A 28,000-nucleotide genomic window follows, 5' to 3' on the forward strand; every position below is an offset into this window, starting at 1 on the left:
AAATAAGAATGGCCAATGATTAAAACATTCAATGAAGTATCAATCGTATAACATGAAAGGAAATGAGGGAATGAACGACTGAAGCAGTTTTTAAGTAGTGTATTAAACTTTCACATACTAATTTCATACAAGCTGAAACTATCATCTTCCACCATGCATTTGATAAATTATTCTGGGTATGCAACAGAGAAGACCTCTCCCATTATAATATTACAACCTCAAAGTAGAGTTTAGATCATTAGGAAATAAATAACTTTTTCAACTAAATGTAATGGATGACTGTAAAACAATCTAGTACCATAGAGAGATTAATCCCAGATTTCTCATTATGTGCTCCTTTTTCCTAAATGTTTGATGACATTTCTTCATAGCTACACCCCGAGCACTAACTGATATTTCAAAAGTGATGTTCCACCGAAACCAAGCCGAAGCCAGTTATCTAGCGTCTATTTGGCAGCCAAGTAGGAACCAGAGTGCCAACATCAAAACTTTAATCCTAACTCATAGTCATTTCTCTCATTCCTCTCTAACAGCACCACAATGCACTATATATAGCCTTGTAACATGATGCCAGGAGGTATGGTGGTTGTTAAAGGCCCTGAATCAGAGCTATACTTGTAACGATGGAGAGCGCATTTAACAACCGGTATAGCCCGAGGCAGAGGGGCTATACGCCTATTAGAACATTCCACCCATTAATGGGTGGAATATTTTAAATTAAAAAGGGAGAAACATGAAGGCAAACATTGGAATGTTGGCGCTCAGAGCTTATACCAACCATTATAAGCCTGGTGCTACTCCATTGTCTTCAATGGAGCTCTCAACATTCCAATGTTCTAATTTAGACTTATAGCCCGCCGTATCAAGCTATACCAGCCATTAAAGGCCCGCTACAGCGTTTAACAAGGGAGCGGGACTTTAATGTCGGTACAGCCCAGCTAAGGCGGGCTACAAGGCTATTAAAACATTCCGCCACTAGAGGGCAGAATGTTCTAACAAATAAAACAAAGGCCTCACGGAGCCAGAGGGGCGTGTGGGCATTTGTTTGCATCAATAGCTGGGAATAACAACGTTGGAATGTTGGACCTCTGTGCTTCTACTGGTCATTAGTAGCCCGGGAGCTCTCCACTGTTTTCAATAGAGCTCCCAATATTCCAATGTTCTAATACATCATAGACTACAAAGTGAAAATGTTGTCTTTCGAGTGATGATTTCTAAAGGAAATGACAATAGATCCACGGTTTAAAGGATACAAACCTCAATCCATACAGGGTGGCATATACTTTATCATAGGCCTGCTCCTCACCAAATGTATGATCTGCATCTATGGCGGACTTTTCTTAAGCTTTTAATGGAAAAAAGTTTGACAACAAAGGAGCCGTACGAGTTACCAATGCTTTGAAATAAAGGGTTGCAATGACTCCTTTAACACTATGTAGGGAGGTGACAAAGATCATATTACCTACCAATATATATTTTCTGAAAGTCAGATATCTGCTTTCTGATTACTACATTCCACCATTCTACTAAAAAAAAAAGAGCTCAAAAAGATCCTCAATAGATGTGGGGTCATGTCTTTGGTGAAGAAAAGTCTGATGAAGAATTATTGCATCTTATCCAAATTATTGCATCTTATCCAAGGGGAAGTTTGCATCCTCTTTTTGTCTTTTTAGTAGCGTAGATGCACTGTCATCTCCTTTGGGGGACAACCATCAAAAAAAAAAAAGATCATTCTTCCCAGTAGTAAATATATATATACGCACAAGGACTGGTAACATTTTCAGTTTTCTAACAATTTGGTAGGAGGGTTTACCACATTCTGTTAAAGAGTTGTCTCTGATTATTCCATCCTTCGTGATGTAGAATCCAGGTATACATTTGAAACTGCCACTCGTATGAGGCAAAAACAAGAAGTAGTAGTCCATATTTCCCACTAAAGGAATTGCTAAGTCATATGCAATGCATTTTGGGATGCAGAATTGAATGAACTATGATTTGATGATCCAAGCTTGGATATAATATGTTTTCACTATAAGAAACATCACAAATAGGAGAATTACATTTTCCCTTGCTGTGAACATCATGTTCATGAGAAGGCATGTATACTGGAGAACGGAGCATCCTGCACGATCAAGACATCTGTTGTCGTAAGCACTCAGCATATCACACAATGCAACAACCTCATTTTTATACCTGAATGCTAGAGTTCCAGGGGAACCAGGATTTCTGAAAACCCTGGTTCCTATGGAACTCTAGCAGTCTGGTATAAAAATGAAGATGTTGCATTGTGTATGATATACTGTACTGACAGGGAGGCTTGGCGACGACTCCTTTCCTTTCACTCTGCTCTGGATGGATTAAACGTTAAGCATGCATTCTATTTATTTGGGCGAGAGATGACCGAATAAAGTACCATGAGATTGAATACTCACCACACCAGAGGTGGAGTTGATGCCTTTAATTGTTAAATAAAGTAGAGTCAGTATTTATGGACAAAAAATAAAAAACAATCTGATGATCCCAAACTATAGTACCCAAGAAAGTAAATGACCCAAAGCATATTTCAGTTTGTACAAACATAACCTGATGATGAATACATTAAAAATGAAAACAAAAATTGTAATACACTACATAACATAAATGTGAAAAGAATACATCTACACGCCGCACTCTTATTTCTCACAGTGCACTGGAAACTGCAGGAGGAAAACTATTCTCAACTTCCACCAAATAGGCTTACAGTGTACACATTTCATCAATTAACTGACAGCACAATTCCTCTATCAATATGTATCATTTAATTTAACAAAGTGAACCAACATAAATGTTGAAATGTAACTCTGGATTAAAGTTGTGAATTCCTGCTAGTATGTAGGTTGTTTTCTGGTCAGGATATCTGACCTGCCGTATGAAAAATATGACACTGAAAAACACTCAACCCTCTTTGGCTTTGGAAAAATATATCTTAGGTCCACAATAACAAATAAAGTACATTCATCCAATTTTGGATCTGCTGTAATCTATCTTTGTCCGCAAAAGACGTGAGCAAATGTTTCTTTCAAAGTGCCTTTTTGTCTTTTTTCTTCAATGAAAGTACAAGTTATAGTTGCACAAATGTATCAGTCTTTGGTTTAAGCAAAAACATTAGGAAAAGGTAAAAGACCAACTTTATGCACATCCCTAAAAAAATGTTGAGCTCTGTTAAAACAAGCCATTTATATATTTAACATTCATCTTTTACCATGTAGTTACATTTTGAGAAGCCCAGCCTTAAAATGTGTAGTATAACACTATGTTAAGAGATGGTATCCACTATGCTAGTCACTTCAAGACAAGAACAAAAGGAAACTGACATCCTGCTTTAAACACAGTGACAAGTAAAGTTCAATCTTTGTGTGCATACATTTCCCCATGTCCAAAAACTCTTTAGGTAATATAGGCTATTATCTTTATGTTAAAAAGTCAAACAGCCAAAAAGGTGTAATTTCAATCCTAAAGTATAGCATCATATATTGTTTGCAAGAATCCTAGTAATGTTTATGGACCAAGGTCTAAATAAACGAACATTTTAACTAAACTGAATCCTGATTCAATTAAAAATGGATGCCTATTCACCATACATGTAAGACAACGTCTCTGATACCAACCATTAAAAAGTAAAATCAATGATCCACAACAAGTAGGCTTCTTTACTGCATACAGGGTGAATTTGAAGTAGTACTGCAAGTAAGAGGAGCCCAGGGAACAGATCCTAAAAATGCAACCTGATTTACCGATATCTGGTGGTAATAAAAAGCCAGCACATGACCCCTCAAAGAAGAACTCGCCCAAGTGCAGCCACTAGCCTCCATTGAGTCACATTTGAAAACGCATCTTATTTCTACCACAGTATTTAGTAATTATGCTCATGGACAACCAGAGGGATTATGCAGAACTCAAAATAATGCTTTAGATTGTTGTGTATGTGACTTATCCAATAAACAAATGCATTATCATTTCAATTGTGAAGTCCATCCTCATGCTTCATTTTTTGTTGTTTAAAAGACTGATTTAGTCTGTCCTAGCGTATAAAAACTAGTACCACTTTGATCATACCTGTTTGCCTTCGATATTATATCGTTTTATCAAAGTAATGCAAAAACATCAAATTAACATCACTTATGTTTTCTGATAATTCTTTGGGTTTAGATTTAAAGTTGGACAGTAAAACTGAAGGTCTCATGATTTGTAAACTTCTCAGACTGTCATTAACTTGCCTCTATATAGATAAGGAAATATGTTTTCAAATTAAAGATAAGACTTTTTCAGAAGAAACATATGTTTCTTCAAATTTAAATGGGCAACCATATGATCAAATGCTATTCACAAGTTGACTTGAGAGTCTAGAAACAACATCATTGGTGAAGAATGCTCTTTTTCATGTTATAAGATGTAGTTATTCTATTTAGAACAAAATATTTTCACACATCTACATTAGTAGTAATGCAGTCTTCTAATCAAACGCTTGTTGGGTCCATGATATTTGAAACAGTGTTGGGGGTGAAAGTCTCAATTATTACCTATGAACTGAGGCAGATTCAATAGATCTGGATGGATACCGAACATTTGTCTCTCCAGATTTCCAATATATTTTTCCTTTAAGTGCTATGAGTACAATAACATAACTAACTGGGATTGCATAACTGAAAAATACATGACTTAACTAAAGAGCACTTTGGAAAATAAACATGCAAGTTGCAACAGGAAATTCTCTAGTGTGCAGTTCCATGATTATACACAAATGACTATTTTAGCTGTAAAGAAATTCAAAACATTGTCGTAAAGGGCTTGATAACCCTACTATTAATATATACTTTATATGACACTGAAAAGGTTCATAAAAATTCAGCTTAAAATAACAAGACTTATGCAACTGGAGTGTGAATTGAAGAGCTTACAAAAATGTGCCACCTTAAGTTAAACAATTTAAAGTGTGCAATAAAGTTTACATTATTCACATAAAGCTTCTCACCTGTTTTTTCAAAGGTTCTGGGTGGGTGATTTTTACAATGTGATATTAAATGATACCCAAGTGAAATAAGGGTGTTCAAAAGACAATATTGTGAAGGTTTAATTATATTTTTTTTAAAAGGCATAGAGAAAGTACTCCAGACGAAGTTATGGCATATCCGCAGCGGCAATCAAAACATGCTTCACTATAAGGAAACACGTGCAGGAATACTGCAGACACACTTCACAGCATCCCTTAGTAGCAAAACAGGAACATGGACTGGCTAATCGATGAAAGGTTAGATTGACAGATTGCAACACACATCTGTTGCGATGATCTGGCCGCGAGATACATGATGTTCAACTAGTAAGAGTGATGTTGATCCATCGAACAAATGATACACAAATGTGACCCAGCAGTCTAGCATTTGATCAAAAGGGTGAAATCCTAGCAGAAGACAAAAGAAACATCAGAAGTGGAATAGAAGAGACAAGGAAATGCCCTTTTGGCAAATATAGGACCGTATCAGACATATCAGGGTGAATATTTAATTACGGGCACACAAGGGTATCTAGTACGGTATACAGGAGGAAAGGGGCATTTACTGTCCTGCACATGAAAGGCAGGGTAATTTGTTAATCTAATTTAGGATGAATACATTGAGTGTCCAACACCAGGAGTGAGAACTGTCACTCAGTCTGACTTTTAAGCTCACGACTCCACTGCCTGACTGATCAGCCATTTTGGTTAAGGGAGAAAAAAAGCAAAGGAGACAAGACCTCCAGCTTCTTCATAACCAGCTTTCATCACAGTCATCATGACCATAAAAAGGGACTACTGGGACTATCCAGTTGGAATGCACTTGTGTATAAATCACCAAAGTTTTGATAATTTACTATGGATGTTACAGGAAAAAGGTAAATATAAATTAAGAAATGAAAAAAAGAGTACAAAGCAATGACCTGATGCCCTTTAGATTTTATGTGCCTTCTATACATGAGAATATGGTTGATTATATTTATCAGAAGACACTGTTTAAAATCAATACCATGGTAAAAGGTGGGGAGGGAGATTGTCAATATTCTGATTTTTTCAGTAAAAAGAACATGGTATTTATAAAGTTAAAACTGAAATCTACCTAGCTATGTGGATGTGTCTATATTCTGCTCACAATACTTACATACACATACGTACATATGCACACATATACATATATGTATACATCTTTGCATAGAACCTTAAAAAGTGTAACCAGCCAGGCACTGATTAAAAATAAAACAGGTTCCCTGTGTGGAATAAAATAGAACAATGTTACATTGTAAACACTGAGGAATCCTTATTTTTTCCTTGCTTTGGTCCGCTCACAGAATATTATGACAGAAGGATCTCAAGATGACGATAATTCATGCAAATAAAGACATGAAAGCACAAAGTCCACTCTTGGCATGTAACTCTGCGTGATTTAACTGAAAAATAAAACATAGAAATAAAGATTAAAATTATGGAATGAAAAACAGCAAAATAAAAATGAAAATTAAGATTGAGAAATGCTTCACAGTACAACTGATATCTAATAAATGAAATGAATGAGGCCGCAACAAAGCATACCCTGTCCTAACATACGTTATTCATTTTGACATGTGGCAAGACACAAGAGGTGACTTAGTGTCCATATTATTCTCACTGATGAATACTTTGCTGAAAGAGACTTTGAAAATGAGGTGGAATCGGGTAAGGTCACAGCTAAATTAAATGTAGGGTTAAGGTTATTTTATGGAATAAAGATGGCATTTATGAACAAATAAATACCCGCATGGTCTTATTATATCCAACACTAGTCAAAATTTAAGACTGAAATAAAGTGACCTTTTTCTAGTAATAATATAAGCACTCTCAAGGCACACTAACTACAGTTTGCTCCAGAGAAATGGCATTGCAATAACAAAGTATAAATCTTTTAATTCAAAGTGACGCTTCTAATGCACAAAATAACTGAGTGCCATCTTTTAAGTAACCAATCTATAGACTATGTAATGTGGACTGATACATTGTGTGCTTCAGCCTCACAGAGCTGCTCCAGTCATTCTAGAGGACACCCATTTCCTGTGCTGTTGTATTATATCAATTGTCCTGCTGCGACTGACAACTTGGTACCCAACTGACATAACTCTGACGGAAGTTACTCTAATTGTTGTGTCATTCAGTCCAACCAAAACATAACTTATCATCTAATTCGCATTGCAGATAGGGAGGGGCACTTTACCATGGGTGATGAGTGACCCAATCCAAAGCTGCATCTACTGCTTAACACTCAATGTAGTGTCTAGGGATTCCAATTTGGAATGGAGTAGCTACAAGCAACTTTTCTCAAGGAGCAGAGGTTCAATACAATTCCAATGGTAGCCCATCAATGAGAGTTGGTGGGGCAAATTTGGGAGACCACAGGGCAAGCTATTGTGATAGCAACTGCTCTGCATTCTACTTCAATCTGATGTGCAAGGAAATCCTGCAGAACTCCAAGAAAAATATTGGTCCCTTTATCATATTTAATATACACTGCTGTGGAAATGATTTGAGTGAGGAAAGAGAACGTGATTAAAGACAAATTTATTTCAGGATATACTGTGTTGCATTAAAGAAAAGAATGACAAAACAATATATGAAAAAATGAGGCAAAGTATAATCGAATATATCTGTACTTATCCAGATAAAAATCTGAAAAAATAATCATACAAATTATATATGAATCACTACTTGTAATAGATGAGCCCTCAAACAACATGTAAGGGGTCGCATTTTGTTAAAGTTGATTTTGAGCCATTGTATAATCTACAAGGTTACTTTTGCCTTTCTGACAAAGGCGGCTTCACTGTGGTGGTTGAATCCATGAATTTATAATAAAAAAAAAATATCAGCAACTGCTTTAAGCCCAGTTTTTGTGCATAACAGGCTGTAACATTGAATGAAGCAGAAACCAGCCCCTAAAACGAAAAACTGTTCAAAAAATCAAATTTGGAAACAGAACTTTACCTACATTCTGGCCAATAAGAGTTAACATTATTCCAGAGATGAATACCTCATTTCAGAAAACTGTGGCAAATAAAAATCACTGAAACATTGATGTATGAAAAAGACAAGAAGTGGACATGGCTTGGTTGGCCACAATGGCAGACGTGTGAGCGAGATCTTAGCCCGTTCCTCTCGAATCAGCCTAATTTATCTGGCAACGGGTGACTTTTGCGCTAGTCACAGCGTGGCGGGAGCAGAGGAGCCCTATGAGACTAGAGGAATCCGCTCTGATCCAACAGGAGATGTCACTGCCATGGACGCGGGCGGGCCGTGCTTCTTCTGAATAACTTTTACTCACATATGCACAAGGGGGGCAGCATCAACTGGTCAGGTGAGTGGGGACATCTACTGGAGGCCCAACTGCAGGTCTCACATCGGACAGAGGGTGGTAGATCCCAGACACCGGCTTCTGACTTGGGTCATCCTGAAAGCACTGGCGTGGACCTGCCCAAATCACTGAACTGCAGACCGAAGCCCATGAGAGATAGGCTCGCCTTCTCCTTTCCCACTCTGCACACTTGCCACTCTACTGGGGGCCCTATGGGTCTCAGCCATGTATGTAAAAAGGCTGTCAGGTTGAGACCAGAACCACAACCACTTCTGGTGCTCCCCGCCCTGCTGGAGGGCTCCTGGTAGGGCCCGAAGAGGAATTGTGCGGCCCCACTCCTTTTGTTTTGACTGACCACGGCGCCTCTCAGGCCTGAGGGGACTCCCCTTCCCCACTTGCTCCATAGGATCCCTAGCCTTGAGGGGGGTTCAGGTTCTGCACCCTGGGATTCATCAGCTTTATAGAGAAACATTGGGGGCTTACCTGGAGGCCCATCTGAGAGACCTTTACCCACGGAGCAGCACTGGGCACCCCAGCAACACCTGCAAGCAACAGAGTCTAGCCTTGCTCTCGGGGCCCCATCGGGGTCTGAATTGTCTCCCTGAACCGGGAAACCAGAGTAATGCTTGGTGAAATCTAAACTATCCTGGACTCAAGACCCCTATGTTAGGCAGTGAATAACGTGCGACTCGTAAGTCCTAGGCTGCTTGCTATATGCTGTCACGTGGCAGATCACATAAGCAATGGCCTGTATGCTGGCCTGTATACCCCTGCTTCACCACTCCCAGGGCCAACTTCTCACAAGAGAATGCACCAAAACCCTTAAAACCGGAAGCCAATCTCCATGATCTTCGAAATTTAACATCTTGCCCAGGGCCTCCTCATCAAACCCGGATAAACTCAAAGCTATCCTAAAAGCAAATAAGGCATCTCAAATCTCTCTGAAGGCTAAAGTGGACGCAGTATTGAATGATGTAAATCTGCTGTGATATGACCATTTGAAATTAACTGGCCAGGTCACTCAGTTAGAAAAAACACTTGCCGACTTGCAGTCCAAAACAGCTGATCTCCAACAGCAAGTCTGGGACTTAATCGAGAGATTTAGATTCCTGGAGGGCCGCTCCAGCCGCAGTAACCAACGTACATGTGGAACATCTCTGATAAGGGCACAGTCTTGTGGATTTTCTGGAATTTGTGGCTCGAGGAACTGCTCCACCTGCAAGATTTCACATCCTACTGTTCTACAGAGAAAGCCTACCGGGTACCCATGCACTGCCACCCTCCAGAGGCCCCTTAACACTATTCTCTGGTCATCAAGTAACAAAACCTCTCTTCTACTACAGGACGCTGGATCCCACATCCCAAAGTGACTCCACAGATGGCCGATGACTTTCTTGAACTTATTCTTCCGCCGTTTTCTCCTGCAGGCCTGGTTTTCCTGATCTCCCCCTGCTTGTAGCAGGAACCCCTTACCTCTTCCTTGGTGGAAAGCTGGAGGAAAGAGAGTATGAACTCCCCATGCCCCCATGGTGGGAGCTTGCAGGTGACCTCTCCTGAGGTTCTCTGGCCATCTTCCTCCACTCCCGCTTCAGGGACCCCATCCGAAGGATGGGGTGCCCCTTGGTTGGCCCTCTTTTGGGTTTCTCATCCACATGATGTTCCCACTGCAGTCCCATTTGGCTTTCTTTGAAGATCCCTCAAAAAAGAGCTTTATCTCCCTACTTGGGCACCTCTTCCATCCTGTTTTGATCCTTCATTCCTGAGAGCCACACAGCAGCCTGACCATGTCTCCCTATGGGTATTTTCTTGACCGGTTCAGACAGTCGGCTACCGGCTTGCTGTCCATTTTATTTACATTGAGTTCTGTAATATCCATAACTTTCCCAGTTATCATTACCCTGGGGCTAACAACTCTGCTCCCTTTCTCTGTCCAACCCACCCTGGGGATTCTAGAACCCAACCGAGTACTGAGCCCAGTTCCTCGCATGGAATTCAGCTGATTTATCTCAGGTTCGACAATGACTGTTATTCAGACACACCAAATTATCTCCCGGAACATGATGCAGACAAGGTCTAAGCAGTATAAAATCCAAACTTTTCTCAAACGCAAAGGGACCCAGATTGCGCTACTTTAAGAATCCCACATTATGCAATTCGAGAGTAACAGGCTCCAGGAGAGGCGGATGGGTCAGGTTTACAGTACTAAAAATTATATTTACACTAGGTTAGGTGGGAACGCCTCTAAGTGTTCTACTGAAAGAATTGACCCAGACGTTCAGTTAGTTTACTTGAGACTAGATCAGATGGTTCACCTCTTATAATAGGGAGCATATATGCCCCCAACTCAGACCAGCTCACCTTTCTACATCACCTCTCCTCTCACTTGGCTAAATAGGCACATATACAGTGGGTTATTGAGGGCGATTTTAATTGTGTCAAGACACCTCTCTAGACCACTCACACCCCCTCCTCCGCGCTCCCAATGTGTTTAATTCTTGCAGGCTTGTCTCGTGGCTCAACCAATGGTCCCTACCAGATGCTTGGCGACACCATGATGCTGTAGTCAAATTCTAATCTTTTCACTCCCCTGTCCCAACTTGCATTTCCAGTTGGATGGAATTATATGCTCGGCTCTCCTCTGCCCCTCTATCTCCGTCCCGGATTACATTGGTAGGGAACTTTCGGAGCATAACACCCCTACTATTGAACAACCCTATATAGATACTGAAAGTTGACGACCAGTGGCCATATTACAGAACGTGTCCCATCGGGGCAACGGGCTTGTTCTCCCGCTTTGCGCACCGCCATGGCATGTTGGTATAACAGAAGGGGTCGCAGACACTTCTGCAGCCCTTTCTGTAATACTGAAAATGCTGGCGCACATGTAGCACCAGTGCTTCCTCAAGAGGGCATTACCTCATTTGAATCGGGGCGTATGCCCATGCAAAACAGGGAATCCCTTAGCCTCAGCGCCCGTGCAGGTTTATAGATGAGGGCGCACAGTCAAAGAAGCTGCAGGAGACGCCCTGACAGTACGCCCCCTAAAAGGTGGTGCTCTGTCGGGCGCCCCCTGATGGCAGCCCTCTGGATGAGCGAAGGGGGGTCCTATGGGCCTCCCCAGACATCCCCTTGCAGTTGGGAGCAGTCACTCATTGCACCTGCCTGCAAGGGGATCTCAAATCCCTTTTAAAAGTGCAGGCGGGTTGCCGCCTGCACAGAGAAACACGAAGCAGCTTTTAAACAGCTGCTTCATATTTCTCTTGAATGCGCTGCCCCGGGGCAACGCAAGTTCGCAGCTGCCCCGAGGGCAGCACATTCTACATGATAGTGTGCACTTTTATTTTTTGCCCCAGGCGCACCTGCTTAAAGGTGCACCGTGGCGCAAACAGGAAAAGTGCGCTCTGGCTATATGTGGGGCCCTGACGCTCAAATCTTGCCTGTTCAGCTGTGCAAGTAGGAGGCTAGGTTGGTGGAAGACATCCACTGCTAAGATGAACCAGCCTACATAACCAGAACACATTTACAGGGTGATAAATCCAGCCGCCTTCTGGCCTAGTTGTTTGACAGAGTACAGATAGCCTCAAGTAACAACACTCCACCATCCGGACGGCACAATGGTTTATTCTCATTGTGACATCCAGAAGGCCTTTGTAACATTTTTAAAAACTCCTACATCATACTACATCGGATGTTCTACAGGTTAATATCCAGTATTTCCTTTAAGTCATTCCCCTTTTGAGACAGCCTTCATTAGAATGTAGAAAGATAGATGCACCTATTAACGCCCAAGACACTAAGGAAGTAATTAACGAACTGGCTGTTGGAAAAACTCCCTGGACTGATGGCCTCATCAGAATTTTATAAATCTTTTGGGGGCACCAAAGTTGGTCAAGCTGTATACGTCACGCTTGAAGCCAGACACCTTCCCACCAACCTACGTGAGCCATCGCTAGTGTCTCTGCAAAAACCTGGAAGGATCCCCACAAACACAGCATAGCTATCTTAAACATAGACTAAAATTCTGAGTAAGGTCTTGGCCAACCGTATTCAGCACAAATTCTGCTCCTGATACATGCTGACCAAAGTGGATAAGTACATGGCAGAAATACTTCCTCAAATATCCAACAGCTATATAGGATTATGAAAAATGCACAAGCATGCTGCCCTCATTCTAGACCTAGAGAAGCCATTTGATTCTCTAGGCTGGGCTTAACTATTTAGCATCTACACTCAATTTGACTTTGGAACTTGCACCATCATGTTGGTCCATCTACTGTAATCAGACTCCACCATCAGAGTCCAATCTGGGAGTTTAATTTCAACATTGATAATGGTTGGAAGAGGTACCAGACATGGTTGCCCTCTTTCCCCTCTTCTACTTAGCAATGAACCTCTAGCAGGTGACACACGCCTCTATGGGATGGAATGGAGCATCCCCTTACAGGATAGGACTCAAGCAATTTCACTATACGGAGATGACGGTCTAATCTACCTTAAAGATTTCCATGATGAACTCTACACAATTGCACATCTCTTATCTACTTTTGGGGCAATATCAGGTTTGCAAGTTACTGCTGCTCCGGTATAATTAGATCTATGGTAGAGTCTAGTGACGTTGGGGAATAGGTCATTCCAATATTTGAAAATGTGGATATTTCAAGACATACAGGACCCCCTAGATGGTAACCTTACTGCCATGGTGGCATCCCTCCTGGTTCAAGTTGCCTTCTGGGCATCCCTTCTCTTACCAGTTATGGGCTGAATCGCAAACTGGAAGATGGTGATGCTCCCCTGGCTTCTCTACCATTTCGTAAGCCCCTCAACAGTACCCAATTGTGACGCTTTTGGGACCTAAATAAATTGCTCTGTAAGCTCATCTGGCTACCACTAGGTAGGATTATCTAAATTGCAACTCCCTCTCACTCAGGGAGACCTATTGATTTTTCAGCCCAGCCCAGCTGCAATGGATATCCTGCTGACTGTCAGAGAATTTCTACACATGCACCCTCGACCCCTACCTTGACCTGCTGCTATCTTGGCTTAGATGGCCACAGGCGCCAGCCCTGTGATCGACCATTCCCGCCTATTACAGGACTTGAAGTGATTTGCTGGAGGTCGCTGGATTAGTAGGAGTCTCCCTGTCATGCCCCTAGTATACATCTCCTGGAACTCGCTAAAGGGCTCGGGTGCCTCACTGGGCAGGAGTAGTGGCTCTGGGACTAACCTGGAATCTACACCCTGGACGATCTCTTGTAGGGCAGTCGACTCCTGTCTTTTGACCTTCATGGTGGTCAGTTTCTTGTATAAAGCATTTTAGGTTGCATCCTCCGGGACACACGGGAGGTTGATGACTGAGTGAGCCATTTACCAACTCAAATTCCTTACATACAATGGGGAGCGGCCGAAGGCTTGTCAATTGGTTTTCCAGGGTCCTAATTACTCAAGCACAGATCTCGTTACGACCCCTGATGGACATCTGGGTGGTATAGTTCGGCAGAGCCGTGCACAATAGGGAGTGGGCGAGAGCTCTACAGTACCCCTTTAAGACTTCTCATAACGCTTTTCTAAAGCTATCTTCTACACAGGGCTCATCTCTCCCACAAACTGATTCATAGAATCTATCCCAAAGCCTCGGACGCCTGTGCCAGATGTGCTACCCCGGCCACAGACCTTAAACATTGGTTGTGGTATTGCTCTTACCTGAGAGCTCTACAGTACCCCTGTAAGACTTCTCATAACGCTTTTCTAAAGCTATCTTCTACACAGGGCTCATCTCTCCCACAAACTGATTCATAGAATCTATCCCAAAGCCTCGGACGCCTGTGCCAGATGTGCTACCCCGGCCACAGACCTTAAACATTGGTTGTGGTATTGCTCTTACCTGAGAGCTCTACAGTACCCCTGTAAGACTTCTCATAACGCTTTTCTAAAGCTATCTTCTACACAGGGCTCATCTCTCCCACAAACTGATTCATAGAATCTATCCCAAAGCCTCGGACGCCTGTGCCAGATGTGCTACCCCGGCCACAGACCTTAAACATTGGTTGTGGTATTGCTCTTACCTGCAATGGGTTAGGGTGACGGAGAAGATATTGGTACTTATAGGCTCAACAGGAGTCGATTCATGGAAGCTGGGGCAGTGGGCATTTATAAAACGCCTAATAACCAAAAGACAGGCCCACTCACTTCCTGGATCTGGCCCTAATCCTCGCGAATTGTGCTATTACAATGAAATGGAAAAATCTGCCACACCCCACTAGTGAGGCCTAGCGAAAAACACTGGGAGTGTGTTCTAAGGCTGAGGCCTTTGCTTTAAAAAGAGAAGTAGCTCAGGGCCTCCGCCGTCGCCCATAAGCTCACCTGGAAAGGCTCCTGTCAAAGCCTATGGAAACATACAATGAGAGTGCCTCTTTCTCCCGAGCCCCTCCTCACCTTACTAGATTACCTAGGCCCCACTACTCCCGCCTGCATGGTCATATTGCGATTGGAGGGTCATGTTTCCACCTCTTTCTTCTCTTTATGACACCTCTGCCCATTTACTTCACGCCAGGACCCGACTCGTCCATCACGGGAACCCCTATTTGATAGCTTTCCCACCTCGTCATACAGATCATCAGTTTCTCCCTCCCATCCTGAACGATAGGCTTCTAGAGCCATTCCGGCTCACCAGCGTACCCCTTGTCCTCTCGTTCCTGCCCAGTTTGTTATACATTCTCATACTTTGACAGGTTAGCAGCCTCACATACCCCTCTATGTTTTACCATTTTTCTATGCTTTAGCTTATTCCATCATGGTTTCTCATATGATATTTTCACATACATTTTGGTTGTGGAGGGTATCCGGTTTTCCATCTAATGGTATGCTTTCCCCTCTGATTTGATGTTATCCTACCAACTACACTCTGTAGTAACTGACATTGACTGTGAACTACTGCTGCTAAAATCAAATCTATATTAACATAATTAAAAAAATAATGTAGGAAACAAGATGGTGCAACACATGCAGTCCTATGTCTGTATGGCAGTGCATTTGTAATGCAGAGTATATGAGGATAACAGAAATGTATGTAAGGCATACTGCTGGTCAATCTGCGACAGTTATTTTGGGGTCTCCGGGTCTGCAATTATTGTTTTTTTAATGCATCTCAGCATAGTGGCTTAGCACGCTGGTGGTAAACGGTGGAGCATGAGTTATACTTGGGAGACAAAGGTATTTTAGGCAGTGTACAGGCAAAATGGAACATATGTGAAGTGAAGGTCAAACAGATTAGGTTGTGAGCTGAGCCCCTGTGGCCTCTGACTGCAACGCACTACAACTTTGGTGCGCTGAAATATTCAGAAATAAAAGGGGGGTTAACAGAACAGTGGACAGGGAAGAGAGATGTGTCGAGTGAGGGGAGCACCAGTATCTACATTCTTGATAGTGGACTCCGAGTATGGCTGCTTTCTTGACATCAGTTTTAAGCAGCTCCCTAAAATGCAGCAGGTTTGGTGCAGCTTTAAGTGCAGAACCCATCACTCTCCGAGACTCGCCCCTCTTTTTTTTTTTCTTGAAAGGATACTATGGGATCAGGTACAAAGATATTTTATGAGGCTCTGCTTTGCACCACATGCTGGGGATAGGAAGGAGTGGTCTGTCCAAATCAGAGGTTGAATCTGAACATTATCCTGTTAAATGTTACTGGAGAAAAGAACATCAAGCTCTTGATCTGATATCTGTGTGGGACCATCAACAATTTGAGTGCATACCGGCGCATGCAAAGTTCTGTTCCAGGTTTGTTGTTGGGTCCCTCTGGCCACATGTAACAGCCGTCAGTTAACACAATTTTAGGTGCAAAGCTTTGAAGGTATAAGGTCACACTGAGCATTTAGTCCAAGAATTTGTGTTTGAATCAACTGGGACATTAATAATAATAATAATGATAATAATACCAGCATTTGTAAAGCGCACAGCTACCTCCGGAGAGGTGTCTTGGCGCTGGGGGCCGTCTGGAAGATTAAACGAGCTATTGCCCAGAGTCACAAGGTGCTGGGCTAACGTGCAGCCAGTGCCAGGGATCGAACGGTGATCCCCTATTGTTCCGGAGTCAGCCAGCCTGGCCGCTGCACCACACCTCTTCTCCAGTATATTGTATGGAGTGTTTTGCAGGACATCTAGTTTTAGCAAAGATGAAGGTGCTTTTTCAAATGATTGTGGGCCTTGCGGCCGAGCTTCAAGAGAGGAAGAGGCTGAAATGTGTGGTTTTATATACAGATGAAACTGATCATATAGACCCTACAAGCACTGTTTGAATGGGTGTACAACGCTGAGCAGGGCGCTTTGGTAGACAGGTCGGGCCTGGAAACATCACTCATAGCCAGGGCAACTGGAATCATTCAATTGTGCGGCCGCTGCAATCTTTTTGTTGTTGTTGTTTTTAAAGTCTTTATTGCATAAAAAGATTAAACAACACAGTGCAATACAAGTTTTCATTGCAGCATATGTATAGTAACATTCTCATTGAGCCTTTACGGTTGAGAAAAGGTGTTAGATCTGAGAAGATGCCGTGTCAGACCTAAGGCCACTGCAATCTTAGCATAATTATACAATTGCTGCCTGCGCGCATAATCCATCATCTGCTGCATAATCTAAAGATTTGAACAAAAATAGAATTTTGTTTCTAGCTCAAACTGTTCGTAAGTTACCAAAAACGTGGAAGGCTCTTTACAAAGCTGGATTGGTCACCTTTCTCTTGCTTATTACTAGATTTGGGTATTAAACTGGTACCAATGTCACTCCGAAAGGAGCATTCTGGCGCTGGTTGGAAGTGAGAGGGAGCCTGGGGAATCTGTCTCTCCCGCATTTAGGATTCCCCGGGCACCCTCTCACCTCCAACCAGCGCCAGGATGCTCCTTGCGGAGTGACAGTCAGCGCTTTATAAGTATCTCATTACATTACAATGACGTGCAATCAATGCCCAGACAGTGTTACCAAGTTTCAAAATGACGAACTAATGAAGTAATACTATTACAAAATATGCTGCATAATTTGCCTTTTCTTGCTGCATGAATGATTCAACCCTGCCACATAATTTGGCCCTCTCCTGCCACATAATTCGTGGCCCAGCTCAAAGCTCTACAGAGCATCGTAAACAAGTGTTCCAAAGACAAAGGGAGACCTGCATCATTATTAACAGTATGAATGACAATTCAGGTATTAAGTATGCTTGCGCAGTTACCCACACTACACGTGTATAAAAATGAATAGGTATTGAAAATTATTCATTAGTGGTTCTCTAGCTACACAGTTAAGGCTAAAGAGCAGACTAGACAGACCTTGCAAGCCTTATCCCAACATTAGATTGTATGGCCACAGTGCTCTAATTAATGACACAAATATACTTAACAAGGTTTCCTCTCTAAATCGAGTATTAAAAACCTGCCCGTTATTAAGCTGAGCTAAGAACCTCAATCAGCTCTATTTTAAACAAACATAGTTATGGTAGAATTTTTGAGACACAGGGGTACCCGGTGGATGAGAAAGACTCCAGCTGAGCAGTGCAGTGAAGTATTACTCCTAGGTATTCTAGTAGGGGGTGGGGAGTATTCTCTGTCCTGACCATAATTACCATTCCTAGACCTTACGATCACCGAACAATTCTATGAAACTACGCACAGAAAGAACCTATTACAATTTGAAAGCTTTAATTCACATTCATGAAGGGAAAATCTTCCTGTGGGGCAATATCTATATCTCACACGCAAATTCTCAAACAAAGGAACGCTCGAGAAACATGCCATGAAACTTATGGAGAAGCTGAAAGAAAACATTATCCAGTTTGAATTAGTAATAAAGCTCAAAAAAAGGGCAGCTAATAACAATAGAGAACAGCAACTACCAACTCAAGAAAAAGAAAATGATTTGGAAAAACTGATCTGTGTAACTACATTTAGTCCTAACGCCCATGAGCTGAAGACAGTCCTCAATACAATGAAGCACACTGAACTCAGGTGGTTTTCAGTTTGAAAAGCCTATGTTCTCTATCCGGCGAGGAAACAGTCTACTTGACACATTGGTCCACACTCGACCAAAGAAACCAATTAAGACCAAGCAACCATTGACGCTTTGGAATAACTCCCCTGTTAAAGGTCATTTTCCCTGTGGCACCTGTGGGGTCTATCAATTCACAAACAAAAATACACAACTGAAGAAGGACCTTGAAACAACTTGGCAACTCAAGGGGTTTCCTAAACCCAGGACTACTAATGCGATTTACATGATTAAATGTCCGTGCAGTCTGATTTATATCGGTATGACCTCCAGGAAAGTAAAAACTTGGATTACCGAGCACCGGAGTACGATCAGATGCAAAAAGAACAATACAAAATTAGCCAAAGACTACCCTGATATGGACTATTGTGCTGATGGCAGAGAATGGTCAATAATTGAGAAATTGCAAAGATCCTACTTTGATAGGACTAAACCTTCTCCGGTTTGAACAACGTTGGATATACGGATTACGAACTGACAAATTTGGTCGTAATGATTACATCATTTGGTCACCGCTTAAAAAAAGCTGGCTCTTGATTCTTCAGTCTCAACAGCCATAATATGATAGGACCTGTATAGCAGTCATATAGCTTTGCAGAACCTGTATTAGCTTGGAGAGTTAAGGAGCCTGACACCATCTGACCACGGGAGGATTAAGCTATAAAATTATCCAGGGCCAATCCCTCTATCCCCATGACCCCTCTGTTGCCAGGTGTAGATTATAATCATTGACTGATGATAGTTTTTCTACCGCTGCTCTTCTTTCTATTATTTAGTGGTACTACTTGGCACTGAGTTCCTATTCTTTGTGGTGACGGACATCAATATTTTATCCCTCTGTGTATGGTATTTTTTATAAATACATGAAGATTGACACGCACATGTCCTAGGTATGAACCGATGTCTCAGACCATACCATGCTTACAAATAAAAAAATACCTGCTTCTTGGCTCATATTAATTCTTACCCTTCATTGTCAAGGTTAAACAATGTAGTTTGTCAACAAACCTGCCCCTTTATTTTGAGACAAACACTGGGACGCGATTGCAATGACTACATTTCCCATGATATCGCAGGACCGATGAGCCAATAAACAGAGTATATTTCTCATGCGGTCCCCACATGCACCAGTATTTACACAGCAACTCCTCCTAAACATGGCAGCTCACTCTTTATTTACCAGGCGCCACCCGTGATAGGTAAGAGTTCGGCTCTCCAGGGAGACAAATAGGTAACTGGAGATGTTCCTTGAAGTTTTGTTATTTTATTGCAAAAGATACGCGATTGTTTGCTGCTGCTTTCAGCATCACACTAGGAATTAGCAATGGGACAATAATAGGGTTAAACTAAAGTAGGCTTGCGTTTTCTTTTGAGAGGCCTTTTAAATAGCACGACTTCCCTGCAATAGTATTTGAGCATTACTTTAAGTATTAATTACGCGCTTCTGATTGCATTATCAATAAGAGATCCTACCATAAATATAAATGCATTCAGTTGGTAATTGATATAAATACACTAATACCCATAACTCTGACCTAAGAGGAACCACCAATATTTTGAACTGCCACTCTTGAGAATAGACGATTATGTTCAACACTGCCCTCAGTCGTGTAAGTTTATATGCATGATTGTGTGCTTGTTTTTTTGTCTCCTAACAGCTTTGCAAATTCATGTGTGCTATTCGGCCTTGTGGTTGCAGCGATATACCACAGATTACGCTGTGCTGACAGTATGTTTTATACTAAAAAGATGACATTGTGCAATCAAAATGATTCAATCTCTAATTCCTTGATTGGTTTATCTATTCTTAAGTATATACAAATCTTTAAGTGAAGGTAGGAAATCCCAATCTCACCTGCATGAAGTTTTGTGTAGCTAGATAGGGATCCTCAGCCCCGATGACTGGCCTTCACATCCACATTGGCAATGAACTGGGCAGAAACATGTTGACAAACCAGTGAATGGGAAGGCGATAGTACCTATAACATCCCCATATAATCTTTTAATCATACCTAGGATACCTAAAAATAAAGGGATATCCTTCAGGTTTACCAGAGGTATTTTTATGTCTGATATCTAGATCCCTGAATTATCCAGGAGAATATTTTTTTTATCAGGTATTCCCTCTTTTGCCCACCCTAGTAGCATCATCTTACCAGAGTGGAGTGAGGAAGCCTACGATGAAGCATGCTGCATTAGTTGGTTGAGCTTTTCCATCCAGAAACACTGGATTCCAATTCAGGCCCTAGGGACCTTTATTTTCCCTTTCCCGTGGCTTGCAGGACACACCTGCCTCAAGTACACTTGTTTTGTCTCATACACTTTTTCTGTCCTGGCCAGCTAAGACCGTCTTCTCTTCTATAATGCCTACTAAAACGTGGCTATTTCTGCATCACTGCCCTCTTAGTCTACAGGCTGGGTTGCCGTTGAATGGGTCATGGGTCATCTGCAATTCCCCCCATTTAGTCTTCAGTGGAAAAAAGCATACTATTGACATTTTTACGTACGTACTTACTCCTCAATCCGCTGCATTAAAAGCACTTATAGCCCTATTAGGGAGTGATTGTTTCAATTTTTCAAGTTTCTTTTTGTCCGACACATTGCTTCAAAATACTCACCTCAAGAGTGAACCAGGGTTTAATTCATTGCCCACATATAAGAGTAACTTGGCACTTGATGCTTTAAAATAAATCCAGAGAGTACAAATGGAATACACTACACTGACACCTTCCCAATCAACGCACTGAGTAACTTATAGACCATAAAGATAATGAACATTTCTTGTGTCAAATCCCAAAATCAATTTTTAATAATTTATTTTGTAACCAAAACTATGGGGTTGTAGGCCTTTTAATTACAAGAACTCGTCCATTATGTGCCTTCTGGTACGTGTTTTCTTCAAGCATAAAATATTTTGCTTTGAGCAGCAGGAACTATGACCGTACACTATTTGCTAATCTGTACCAAAAAGAGGAGAACTTTGCAATTTTGTGCATGTTACTGTTTGTCAATAAGCGTAGTTATAAATTTTAGTGAAGAGATTAATTTAAGATGTTGTTTTTGATAACATTAGTGATATTACATTATTAATAACTAGGCTTGGCTGGCGAGTACAGATAGTGGACATTGCACTGCAAGTATTGGCTGCAGATGTATTTAGAAGAATAAAAACAAAATGCTAAAATAATTCGGGAAAATAAAATCAGAAAAATTACGGATAGTGAGAAAAAGAGAAGGGGAGTAAATAAAATGCTTACTTTTTCTTGTCTTTGTCCTTCTTTAGAGGCTGCTGTGAAGTTGCTTGCAGAGTTTGCGATTGCAAGGTTTCCATTGCAACTTTCCTTCTGTTGAATGCATTCATTTCTTCCTCCTGTTCTCGCCTCTTCTCTTCCACCTTCCTCTTCTCTTCTTGATGTATCCTCTTTAAATGTTCAAACTTTTCTTGAAGCTAAACAGGGAGCACACAACCAGTTAGCATTGCAGCATGACTCCTGTCGTACAATCTACCATGCAGGTAGAACAGCAAGCGGTCATTTGGTTGCAGCCAAAACTGCAGCATGCCTACCTGCTTGTCTTCTTTAAAGTACGTACTGCAGCAGTCTTACCAGATCGCCTTAGAACTTTAGCAAGTCTGCCTAACAACCTTTCTTGCAAACCGCACTGCTGCAGGCACACCTGCACGCCAAGGCAGGCCTACCCAAGAGTTGTGTCTCTCTTGCAGTTATAACACTTTTGCAATTACTGCTGCAGTGGGCTTATGTGCCTATAGGAGTTTTAATTATTTAAGATAGGATTGCAAGGAACTCACATAGTTGTCTTTTGTGTATGCAGTGCTATAGCAAGGTAAAAGACGAACAATTGTTACTTACCTGTAAACAGGTGGTTCTCCAGTATTGGTGTCTTTCATAGATTCACATGCTTGAATATTCCCCGTCGTCGGAGTGGGAGTCCCACGGTAAATAAAATAGCAATATATATATATATATATATATATATATAGTAAAATATATACATAAGTAATCATATAATTAGTGCATATAGGTGTAAAACACACAGTGTACCTATAAGAGAAAAACTCCATAGGAATACAATGGAGAGAGACAAAAGACCTTTGTAGTCTATCTCTGTCATTATGTAAGTCCGAACTCCAGCCAATCAGGCGTCAGCCCCTCTCTAGAACCTTCTCCTTAGAGCTTCTCACCTCAGATTTTCGTAGCACAAGAGTGACTGTGAAGTGCATGAGGAGAAGAGGGCCTCTGAAGGGAGGAGGGAGGGTCGCATGTGAATCTATGAAAGACACCAATACTGGAGAACCACCTGTTTACAGGTAAGTAACAATTGTTCTTCTCCAGTATTAGGGTGTCTTTCATAGATTCACATGCTTGAATATAGAATAGCTAGCAGTAACAATCACCATTGTTTCCATGCCAAAATAGATTCAACATATATAGATAATCAATCTTCTTATGCATAAAAACAGTATTGAACAACTGTAACATTGTAAATGCATAATATATATGGAAACAATATGGAGGCGGGAGGAAGAGGCTCACCTTACTTAAAAAGATTGCGCAGCACTGCCTGTCCCACTGCAGCATCCTCCTCGCTTAAAGTTGCCAAGCAGTAGTGCTTAGTAAACGTGTGTCTGGTCGACCACGTAGCTGCTCTGCAGATGTGTTGCAAAGATACTCCAGCAAATAAGGCAGTAGATGATGATACTGCCCTAGTGGAGTGTGCCCTCACTGGAGACTGCAGAGGTTTATTTGCCCTTTGGTGGCAGAAGACAATAGCTGCCGAGATCCAGCGTGCAATCGTTGGTTTAGTAACCTGACGTCCTTTATGACAGCGTCCATATGCTATAAAAAGTTGATCGGATTTCCTGAAAGAAGCTGTCTTACTGATGTAGAACTTAAGACACCGCTTGACGTCCAAAGAATGTAATCTTTGTTCTGCAGGTGTCTGAGGATTGGCAAAAAAGGTCTTTAATATTACTGGCTCATTAATGTGAAAGTCAGTAGGCACCTTGGGTAGAAATGATGGATTGGTGCGTAACACTGCAGCATCCGGTTTGAACTGCAGGAACGGAGGTTTGATGGTAAAAGCATGGATGTCACTGACACGACGAGAAGACGTTAGTGCCAGAAGTAGAGCTACTTTCCAAGTGAGATATTTTAGGTCGGCCTTGTGAATGGGCTCGAACGGAGGTCTCATCAATTGTGCTAACACAACGTTGAGGTGCCACAACGGAGGAGGACGCCGAACTGGCGGAAATTTCCGGAATAGACCCTTAAAGAATTGGCGGATTATTCTTGAGGAACAAAGGGAACTTGATCCATCTTGCCGGAAACGGGAAATGGCTGCTAGAAAAACCCTTAGGGTTGCATGCGACAGTCCAGAACTGGCTAGGTGCAAGAAGAATGGTAGCAATTGCTCTGCCGTGGAATGTATCGGATGGACTCCGTTAGCAGCACACCAATGGCAGAATCGTTTCCATTTAAACTTGTACGTCCTGATTGTAGAAGGTGCTCTTGCCTGGGCCAAAATATCCCTACAATCCTGCGGGATGTCTAGGTGGGCGAACTCATGGTGTTCAGGTTCCAGGCTGATAAGCTCAGTGAGGAGGGATTTGGATGACAAATTCTCCCTTCGCTCATTGTGAGCAGATCCGTCCGATGTTGCAGGAGGATTGGTTGGCATTGGGACAGGAGGAGCAGTTCTGAGAACCACGCTTGCCGTGGCCAGCGCGGGGCTATTAGGATCAGGTGGCAAGGTTGTCTCCTCATCTTCCAAAGAACCCGAGGTATGAGGGGTATTGGAGGAAAGGCGTACGCAAATAGATTGCACCAGTTTATCAAAAGGGCATTCCCTTGTGATTCCTTGTGGGGATGCCAGCTTGCGTAATTTCGGCATTTCCGGTTCTCCGGCGTAGCAAAGAGATTGAGTTGCGGACGGCCCCATAGTTGGAATATCCTCTCTAGAGTGGGTTGGTGTAACTCCCACTCGTGGGTCGACGAGGAGGACCTGCTCAGGGAATCCGCTAGGACATTGGATACTCCTGGCAGGTGTACTGCCGTAAGCATGATCTGAAGACTGAGAGACCAGTCCCAAATTCTTTGAGCTAACCTGGAGAGACTTGGGGATCTTGTTCCGCCCTGTTTGTTGACATAGTGCATACAGGTTGTGTTGTCTGTCTGTATTAGCACTGACTCTCCTTGGAGCAAAGGCAGAAATGATTTTAGAGCCAGAAAAATCGCCATGAGCTCCAACTTGTTGATGTGCCAAGATCTTTGATGTGTGGACCATCTTCCCTTCACAGAGAGGTCCTCCAAATGTGCGCCCCATCCTTCCAATGAGGCGTCTGTTGTGAGTGTTCTGTCCGGTGGCAGCGACAGAAAGGACATGCCTTCCGTCAAGTTGGCTGGAATTGCCCACCATGCGAGTGCTGACTTCATCTGATCTGTGACACATATCATGTCGTGGAAAGATCCCGTTACCTGACGCCACTGAGCATCCAGAGCTTCCTGTATAGGACGTGTCCTCAGCCGGCAATGAGGGATCAAGGCAATGGATGATGACGCCATCCCCAGAAATGATTTTAATAGTCTCACAGAAACTGACTCTCTTGATCTGATCAGAGCCACCAGTCGCAGCATCTTTTTGAGACGCTCCTGGGAGAGGAATGCCTTTGCTGACACAGTTTCCAGAGTTGCACCCAGAAAATCTCTTTGTTGGTACGGATGAAGTTGGGATTTTTCTGCATTTACGGACAGGCCTAAAGAGCGAAACACGTTCTGGCACAGAAGAGTGTGTTGTCGCAGGTGAGTGCTTAACTGAGATTTCAGGAGAAAATCGTCCAGGTATGGAAATATTTGCACTCCCTGGAGGCGCAAAAACGCTATTACTGGAGCTAGTACCTTCGTGAACACTCGAGGGGCCGAGCGCAGACCAAATGGTAACACTTTGAATTGGTAATCGTGTTGACCCACTCGAAAACGCAGGAACCTTCGATGCCGCTGTAAAATAGGGATATGAAAATAGGCATCCTGGAGATCTATCGTCGCCAGAAAATCTTCCTGCAAGAGTAAGCGCAAGATGTCTACTAGCGTCATCATACGGAAGGATTGGCTCTTTATATATTTGTTTAGTGCTCTTAGATCGAGGATGGGCCTCCACTCTCCGTTTTTCTTTGTGATCAAAAAGAACCGGGAATAAAAACCTTTTCCCTTCTGAGACACTGGTACCAGTTCTATAGCTCCTTTTTGCCTTAAAAGTCGTACTTGATGCAACAGTTCTTTCATGTGAGCTGGTGGCGGTCCGGAGGGTGGAGTGGGAGGAGGGAATTTGGTGAATTCTAAGGCGTGTCCCTTCTTCACAATGTCCAAAACCCAACGGTCCCTTGAGATGGAGGACCATTGGGAAAAGAACAGAGAGATTCGACCTCCAACCTTGTCCGTCTGGTAACAGTCACTGTCTCTTTGATGCGGTTCCTCTGTATGAGGATTTTCCTCTATATGACTTGGAGGTTTGCTGCCGTGATGTTTGCTGTTGCTGGCCATAAGAGTAACGGTTGGACCCTTGATTGTAAGGTTTGTATTGTTTATTGTCTCGTCGAAAACTTGAGGAGGTGCCGCGTCCGCGTGCACCACGAAAATTACTCCGCTGAAATTGAAGGTTTCCTAGTGATCTAGCTGTTTCAGTGTCCTGCTTTATGGACTGTAGAGCTTCATCGACGTGGCTCCCAAATAATGACTCGCCGTCATATGCCATGTTAAGGATCATGGACTGAACCTCCTGACGAAAGGATGTTGATTTTAACCATCCTTGCCTACGCAGAACAGCCTCTCCGGCAAGCTGACGGAAACCCATGCAGGCGATGTCTACTGCACAATCGATTATTTCCGCCGATGCCGCTTCTCCCTCTTGGAGCAACTTCATTGCCTCCACTTTAGATGGCTCTGGTAACTCCTGAACCACATCCGAAATATCAGCCCAAACTTGTCTGTCATATCGTCCCAGGATGGCCAAGGCATTAGCTGCTCTAACCACAGTAGAGGCCATAGAAGAGAATTTACGCCCTATGGCATCCATCCGACGTCCGTCACGATCCGGAGGCGAGGTGATAGAAGATGCCGGATTTTTCGCCTTACGTTGCGCTGCCTGCGTAACGACCGACTCCGGTTTAGCCTGACCCGTGAGGCATGCTGGGGTTCCTATTGGTGCCTTATATTTCTTTTCTAATCGAGGCACCTGTGCTGGCAAGGTATTCGGTGTCTGCATTAATTTCTTGCCTTCTTCCCAAATAAACTCAACTATGGGAATAGCATGAGTCTGTTTGTAAGGTTGATTCTTGAAATCATAAAGGAAGCAATCTTCCTCCCTGCGCTCCGTTGTTAACTTAAAACGGTGTGATGCCCTTTCCATCAGTTGGTGAAAATTGGCTATGTCCACTGGAGGTGAATCCCCTGTTACTATCTGTGAGGGGGATGGTGTTTGTGCCTGGTAATTGTCCCACTCCGCCATATCATCATCATTGTCATCTACATCCCCATCATCATCTGGGATTTCACCCTCTTCTGTGTCCTGAGGGCCTTCCTCTACAGGCTCATAATGAGGCAACAACCTTTCCGGAACCTGTCGTGGAGGTACAGGCGGCATCTGAGGAGCAGGATTTACAATAGGTACCGGTGGAATAACTGCTGGAATCACCGGGGTTGACGGAACCTCTGAACGTTGAGGGGATAGAGGGAACCGTTGGTTGTAGTCGTCCAACATGCGTTGGAGATTAGTAATGAGCGACAAAGGAAGAGTCGCCGTTTTATGCTTCGGAGGGGCCTGGTGTATATATACCGGATCCTCATCCTCACTACTGACATCCTGGCACTTAATAACTAAGTAGACTGGGTAGACGCAACACCTCTTATTCGTACCCTTACGAATGTCTGTGGAGATGTACTCGTCGATGGAGCCGTCGTCGACGGAATGATGGTCGACGGAATTATCGTCGACGAAGTCTGTGGCAACAAAATTGCCGTCGTCGGATTCGCCGTCGACGGAGCCGCCGTCGACGGGGCCACCGTCGACGTAGCCACCGTCGACATAGCCACCGTCGACGGAGCCACCGTCGACGGAGCCACCGTCGACGGAGCCGCTGCCGACGGAGCCGTCGTCGAGGTCTTCATAGACAAGGCTTTCGTCGACGGAACCACCGTCGACAGTGTCGTCGACGGGATCTTTTTCTTCGCCGACGGAGTGGGCGTCGACGAGCTCGACGACGTCTTCGTCGACGACACAGTCTTCGTCGACGGAACCTTTACCTTCTTCGTCGACGTCGAAGTAATGGGCACAACAGAAGTCACCGCCCTTGAAGAACTGATGGTAATCGTCGACGAGGATAACGTCGACATAACGCTCGTCGACGACGAAGCAGCTGACGTCGTCGTCGGGGTCACCGTCGACGAGGTAGAAACAGCAGATCTCGTCGTCGGGAGCATCGTCGACGAGGCTGACAAGTTTTTCCCCGAGGAATGGGAAGTAGACGCCTCAGCAGCCTGAGAACAGTGTCCCTTAGGCGACAAAGCAGTAGG

General features: G+C 43.0%; 1 protein-coding gene across 3 annotated transcripts in view; it reads right to left on the reverse strand.

The window, feature by feature from the left end:
- Positions 1-2,443: 2,443 nt before the first annotated feature.
- The window catches only part of SEPTIN8 (septin 8), a 311,451-nt gene continuing 285,894 nt past the window's right edge, over positions 2,444-28,000 (reverse strand). For 2 of the 3 annotated variants that reach the window (XM_085618057.1, XM_085618055.1), the window contains exons 9-10: positions 21,674-21,864; positions 2,444-6,456 (exon numbers count right to left, since the gene is read on the reverse strand). In XM_085618057.1, the coding sequence (XP_085474183.1) occupies positions 6,453-6,456; positions 21,674-21,864 (195 nt within the window). In that variant the 3' untranslated portion in view covers positions 2,444-6,452. Of the gene's footprint in view, positions 6,457-21,669; positions 21,865-28,000 lie in introns of those variants that run through there. The other variant, XM_085618056.1, reaches the window with a different exon arrangement.

Source organism: Triturus cristatus, chromosome 7, assembly GCF_964204655.1.
Source record: "Triturus cristatus chromosome 7, aTriCri1.1, whole genome shotgun sequence".
NCBI classification, from domain to species: Eukaryota; Metazoa; Chordata; class Amphibia; order Caudata; family Salamandridae; genus Triturus; species Triturus cristatus.